General features: G+C 40.9%; 1 protein-coding gene across 1 annotated transcript; it reads left to right on the top strand.

The window, feature by feature from the left end:
• Positions 1–1,950: 1,950 nt before the first annotated feature.
• On the top strand, positions 1,951–2,895 carry LOC122450227 (olfactory receptor 1440-like). The gene has a single exon (XM_043482452.1). It carries the CDS (start codon positions 1,951–1,953, stop codon positions 2,893–2,895), a length of 945 nt encoding a protein of 314 aa, XP_043338387.1.
• The last annotated feature ends 3,854 nt before the right edge of the window (positions 2,896–6,749 follow it).

Below are 6,749 nucleotides of genomic sequence, written 5' to 3'. Positions count from 1 at the left end.
GTTCTGTACATCTGTGTCTCTTTTTCTGTTTTGCATATAGGGTTATCATTACCATCTTTCTAAATTCCATATATATGCATTAGTATACTGTATTGGTCTTTATCTTTCTGACTTACTTCACTCTGTATAATGGGCTCCAGTTTCATCCGTCTCATTAGAACTGATTCAAATGCATTCTTTTTAATGGCTGAGTAATATTCCATGGTATGTATGTACCACAGCTTTCTTTCCATTCGTCTGCTGATGGGCATCTAGGTTGTGTCCATGTCCTGGCTATTATAAACAGTGCTTCAATGAACATTGGGGTGCACATGTCTCTTTCAGATCTGGTTTCCTTGGTGTGTATGCCCAGAAGTGGGATTGCTGGGTCATATGGCAGTTCTATTTCCAGTTTTTTAAGGAATCTCCACACTGTTCTCCATAGCGGCTGTACTAGTTTGCATTCCCACCAACAGTGTAAGAGGGTTCCCTTTCCTCCACACCCTCTCCAGCATTTATTGCTTGTAGACTTTTGGATAGCAGCCATCCTGACTGGCGTGTAATGGTACCTCATTGTGGTTTTGATTTGCATTTCTCTGATAATGAGTGATGTTGAGCATCTTTTCATGTGTTTGTTAGCCATCTGTATGTCTTCTTTGGAGAAATGTCTGTTTAGTTCTTTGGCCCATTTTTTGATTGGGTCATTTATTTTTCTGGAATTGAGCTACAGGAGTTGCTTGTATATTTTTGAGATTAATCCTTTGTCTGTTGCTTCATTTGCTATTATTTTCTTCCAATCTGAAGGCTGTCTTTTCACCTTGCTTATAGTTTCCTTTGTTGCGCAAAAGCTTTTAAGTTTCATTAGGTCCCATTTGTTTATTTTTGCTTTGATTTCCAATATTCTGGGAGGTGGGTCATAAAGGATCCTGCTGTGATTTATGTCAGAGAGTGTTTTGCCTCTGTTCTCCTCTAGGAGTTTTATAGTTTCTGGTCTTACATTTAGATCTTTAATCCATTTGAGTTTATTTTTGTGTATGGTGTTAGAAGGTGTTCTAGTTTCATTCTTTTACAAGTGGTTGACCAGTTTTCCCAGCACCACTTGTGAAAGAGGTTGTGTTTTTTCCATTGTATATCCTTGCCTCCTTTGTCGAAGATAAGGTGTCCATAGGTTCATGGATTCATCTCTGGGCTTTCTATTCTGTTCCATTGATTTATATTTCTGTCTTTGTGCCAATACCATACTGTCTTGATGACTGTGGCTTTGTAGTAGAGCCTGAAGTCAGGCAGGTTGATTCCTCCAGTTCCATCCTTCTTTCTCAAGATTGCTTTGGCTATTTGAGGTCTTTTGTATTTCCATACAATAATTGTGAGATTATTTGTTCTAGTTCTGGAAACACAGGAGTTATAATCTCATTAACAATATCCTAAAATTTCCCAAGTATCTTTTAAGAAGGGCTTTCCAAATGTTATTATTCTTTCTTTTGTCTTTGTGATAGGTAGGTGGGTTAATATTGAAAAGTGTAATATCCTCTTTTTAAATTTAAAAAAATGAATTGGAAAAAATAAAATTAAATTTAAAAAAATGAATTGGAGTACCACTGCTATACGACGTGCCTTAGTTTCTGCTGCACGGCGTGGCTCAGCCGTATGTGTCCATACATCCCTTCCTCCTGAGCCTCTCCCCGACCCTTCTGCTACCCCACCCCACTGGGTCATCACAGCACCAGGCTGAGGTCCCTGGGCTACCCTCTGGTATGTGTGGGAACACCGACACACAGAACGATTAGTTAGGGGCAAAGTCAGCCAGGGTTATTTCTTTTAAAATTGTTCACTACTTCCCTTGATTCTGTGTTCAGTGTGGGTTGAAGGCAGTTTCTTCCCAAGGAAACTGCGGTAACAATTGACTTAAAGATTTATTCTTTTCCTACAGATCTGAGGATCTTTTCCTACAGATCCTACAGCCCCAAGGCGATGGCTGGAGGAAGGAACAGAACAACAATCACAGAGTTCATTCTCTTGGGGTTCTCTGAGTTTCCAAAGCTCACCGCTGCCCTCTTTTCAATATTCCTAGGGATCTACCTGGTGACAGTATCTTGGAACCTGGGGCTCATCGCCCTCATCAGGATGGACCCCCATTTGCACACGCCTATGTACTTTTTCCTCAGCAACCTGTCCTTGCTGGATACATGCTATGTTTCCACCATAGCTCCTAGAATGCTCTCAGACTTCTTCAGGAAGCATAAACTCATCTCCTTTACGGGCTGCACCATGCAGTACTTCTTTTTCTCTAGCCTGGGTCTGACTGAGTGCTGTCTGCTGGCGGCCATGGCCTATGATCGCTATGCTGCCATTTGCAGTCCTCTGCTTTACACAGCCATCATGTCCCCTACTCTCTGCCTGCAGATGGTGGCAAGATCTTGTATAACTGGATTCTTGGGCTCGTTCATTCAGTTGTGTGCCTTACTTCAGCTCCACTTCTGTGGACCAAACATCATCAACCATTTCTTCTGCGACCTGCCCCAGCTGCTAACCCTGTCCTGCTCGGACACCTTCTTCTTTCAAGTCATAACATCTGTGCTCACTGTCATCTTTGGGCTCACATCTGTCTTGGTTATCATGATATCCTATGGTTACATTGTTGCCACCGTTCTGAAGATCACTTCAGCTGAAGGCCGGTCCAAAGCCTTCAACACTTGTGCTTCCCACCTGATAGCTGTTACCCTCTTCTTTGGCTCGGGTATCTTTGTTTATATGTATCCTAATTCCGGCGGTTCCTCGAGCCAAAACAAGCTGGCATCTGTCTTGTACACTGTTATAATCCCCCTGCTAAATCCATTGATCTATAGCTTGCGGAACAAGGAAATCAAAGATGCCCTCAACATATGGAAGAAGAGACTCTTTTCCTGGTGTTACTGACTATGGAATTTATTTCAGCTGTACGCTGTAGGAGAAATGTCAACTGAAACATTGATCCATACCTCTCCTAACTGCAGAGTGAGTTATAATTACTATCGTCTTCTGATGTAAACCCATGGCTGGCACGAGGAGAGGACAATACATGAGAAGTATCTGGAAGTTCATTATCTCCATGCTTCATCAGTGATGACCTAATATATCAATAGGTCAAGAAATTCACAAGCATTTTTGTAGCTAGTTATGATGATGTGAGTCTTCTACTTCAATGTTCCATCCTTTAGCATGCACTACCTCAAGCACCAATGGTGCCTGGGACCAAGTAGATCAAGGTTGCCAGGAGACCAGCAAGCCTCCCCCTAGCATTTCATTTTAGGCAGGACAGGAATCACTATTAGTACTGAGCTCTTCTAAAAAAGAACTTCCTAACTCATTCTGTTGGTTCTCTCATGTAACCTATTCTTTCACCTCTGGAAATCATGAATTCATTACTTCATTTACAGACTTGTTCACAGCAAAAATAAACATAAGGGATCAAAGATTTGTTAACTTCATACAAAAATAAATTTGTTGCAACAAGAATGCTCAACATATCTGTCATAGTTAAGATTTGGTTGATCAGTTGGCTTGTTAGAGACACTTAGACAATTTTTTAATCTGTTATTGCTATACAATCAGCTCTGTTCTTCCTTCTTCCCTGTGTAACCAAAGAAGGGAATTGGAAAATGGCCCTTTGCTGGTGAGGTGGTCCAGTGCCTGATTTTGGCACCTCAAACAATGTCTTTATGTTACCTTTTTGGTTGCTTTTTGCTTTTTAAGTGGGCCAAGTCTCCACTAAGAAGTTGTTTTCCACATAATTTTGTTGTTGTTGTTTTCCCCATAATTAACAAATGGAAAGTGGTTGGTAAAATTAACTATAAGAAGCTGATACATGAGAAAAGTCTGGTACATGTACTCTGTACATGAGAAAGTCTAGATTTATCTATTTCCCTTGTAACCTTGGCTGGAGCTGTTACAAGATGTAAAGAAATACTCAAGTATTGAGGCTGGGACAGAAAGCATTCTTGTTTATCTTCTGGTAGGATTCTGATTTTCATAATCTTTAGGCTAGAAATGAAAAATATAATTCAGAAGACTACTCTAGGTAAAAGGCATTCTGTTCATTTCTCCTTTTATGTTCAGAAGGGAAAATTCAAAACCCCCAGGAGTAATCATGAAGTAAGAACTTAAAGCAAGTGTCGGACACCTGTAGGCACTACAGCTTTGAAGTTTCTGCTTCTAGGACTCCGTATTCCTGAATTACAGTTATTGGAGAGGATTTTGTCAAGGCAAGTTAGATGTATAGGATGGTAGACATAGGTTTGATCTAAAGTCTTCTTCAGCACTAACATCTATTAGTATCCCATTCAGATCTTCCTCAGCTTTAGCCTAATGACCAAGACTGGACTGGAGTTGAGACTAGACTGGAGTTGAGAAAGAAAAATAACTCATGAAATGCCACATATTTTGCCTGGTTGGATCCTTAACACTTTATGGCCAAATATAATTATGATCTCCAATATACCTGCTTAAAATCAATGTCACAGCCAGCAGAGAAGTTTCATTATGTAAAATTTCAAATTGCTTCAATTACAAAAAAACATAATCTTCATGAAAGAGTGATAAGGTCCTTAAATAAGAGGAGCCTATTTACACAGAATACCTGGGTACCTTTTATTCTGACCTTCAAATGACCTGAAAGACATAGATGTTTAGGACATAGAATCCCTGTGCAGGAATTTCCCATGAATGATAAACATTCTGAGATTAATTAGTCATGACAGAGGCTGAGTAATTAGACAAACTCCTAAACAGTACTCTGTTCCTTCTTTTTGTAACTACATGAGATTAACATTTTTGTCTTAAAAATGAAACCAGGATAGTTTTTGTAAATTTGTACTAGGGGAAAGTAAAAAGACACTTGCTCCTTGGAAGGAAAGCTATGACAAACCTAGACAGTATATAAAAAAGCAGAGATATCATTTTGCCAACAAAGGTCTGTATAATCAAAGCTATGGTTTATCTAGTAGTCATGTACTGATTTGAGAGTTGGAGCATAAAGAAAGCTGAGCGCCAAAGAATTGATGCTTCTGAACTGTGGTGTTGGAGAAGACTCTTGAGAGTCCTTTAGTGGACTGCAAGGACATCAAATCAGGATTGCTTAAAGGAAATCAATACTGAATATCCACTGGAAGAACTGCTGGTGAAGCTGAAATGCCAGTACTTCCTTCTCCAGGGGATCTTTCTGATCCAAGGATTGAACTGGGTCTCCTGCATTGCAGGCAGATTCTTTACTGAAAACTGAGAGAAAGGCAAATCAAAACTACAGTGAGGTACCACCAGTCAGAATGGCCATCACTAAAAAGTCTAAAATAAAAAAATACTGAGAAAGATGTGGATAAAAGGGTACTCCTCCTGTATTGTTGATGGGAATGTAAGTTTGTGCAGCCACTGTGGAAAAGAGTAGGGGGGCGGTTCCTCAGAAAACTAAAAATAGAATTACCACATGATCCAGAAATCCCCCTCCTGGGCACTTATCCAGACAAATTTGTAGTTCAAAAAGATACACGGACTCCTATGTGCATTAAAGCCGTATACACAATAGCCGAGACATGGAAACAACTTAAATGTCCAACAGATGGCCAGATAAAGAAGATGTGATACAGATACACCATGGAGTATTACTCTGCCATAAAAAGAGCAAAGCAATGCCATTTGCAGAAACATGCATGCAACCAGAGGTTATCATACTAAGCAAAGTAAGTCAGAAATAATACCCTATGACATCATTTATATGTGGAATCTAAAATATGACACAGATGAACCTATCTATGAAACAGAACTAAAGAGCCTCTTGATGAAAGTGAAAGAGGAGAGTGAAAAAGCTGGCTCAAAACTCAATGTTCAAAAAATGAAGATCATGGCATCTGGTCCCATCACGTCATGGCAAAGAGATGGGTAAGCAATGGAAATAGTGACAGACTTTATTTTCTTGGGTTCCAGAATCACTGCGGACAGTGACTACAGCCATGGAATTTAGAGATGCTTGCTCCTTGGAAGAAAAGCTATGACCAGCCTACACAGCATATTAAAAAGAAGAGGCACTACTTTGCCAAGAAAGGTCCGTCTAGTGAGAGCTATGGTTTTTCCAGTAGTCTTGTATGGAGGTGAGAGTTGGATCATAAAGAAGATGGAGTGCTGAAGAATTGATGCTTTTGAACTGTGGTGTTGGAAAAGACTCTTGAGAGCTTCCTGGACTGCAAAGAGATCCAACCAGTCCATCCTAAAGGAGATCAGTCCTAAATATTCCTTGGAAGGACTGAGGCTGAAGTTGAAACTCGAATAATTTGGCCACCTGATGCGAAGAACTGACTCATTGGAAAAGACCCTGATGCTGGGAAATATTGAGGGCAGGAGGAGAAGGGGACGGCAGAGGATGAGATGGTTGCATGGCATCACCGACTCAATGGACATGAGTTTGAGCGAGCTCTGTGAGATGGTGAAGGACAGGGAGGCCTGGCGTGCTGCAGTCCATGGTGCCATAGGGCGTGCGTGCTAAGTCGCTTCAGTTGTGTCCGACTCTCTGCAACACTATGGACTGCAGCCCGCTGGGCTCCTCTGTCCATAGCTTTCTCCAGGCAAGAATCCTGGAGTGGGTTGCTGTGCCCTCCTCCAGGAGATCTTCCCGATCCAGAGATGGAACCCAAGTCTTTTATGTCTACCTGCATTGGCAGATGGGTTCTTTACCACTAGCATCACCTGGGAAGCTCACTTTAGCACAGAGAACTAAATTCAAAATCCTATGAGAAACTATAATG

Source organism: Cervus canadensis, chromosome 11 (assembly GCF_019320065.1).
Source record: "Cervus canadensis isolate Bull #8, Minnesota chromosome 11, ASM1932006v1, whole genome shotgun sequence".
Lineage (NCBI taxonomy): Eukaryota > Metazoa > Chordata > Mammalia > Artiodactyla > Cervidae > Cervus > Cervus canadensis.
Note: the sequence above shows the minus strand (reverse complement) of the source record. Positions and strands in the feature narration are given on the sequence as shown.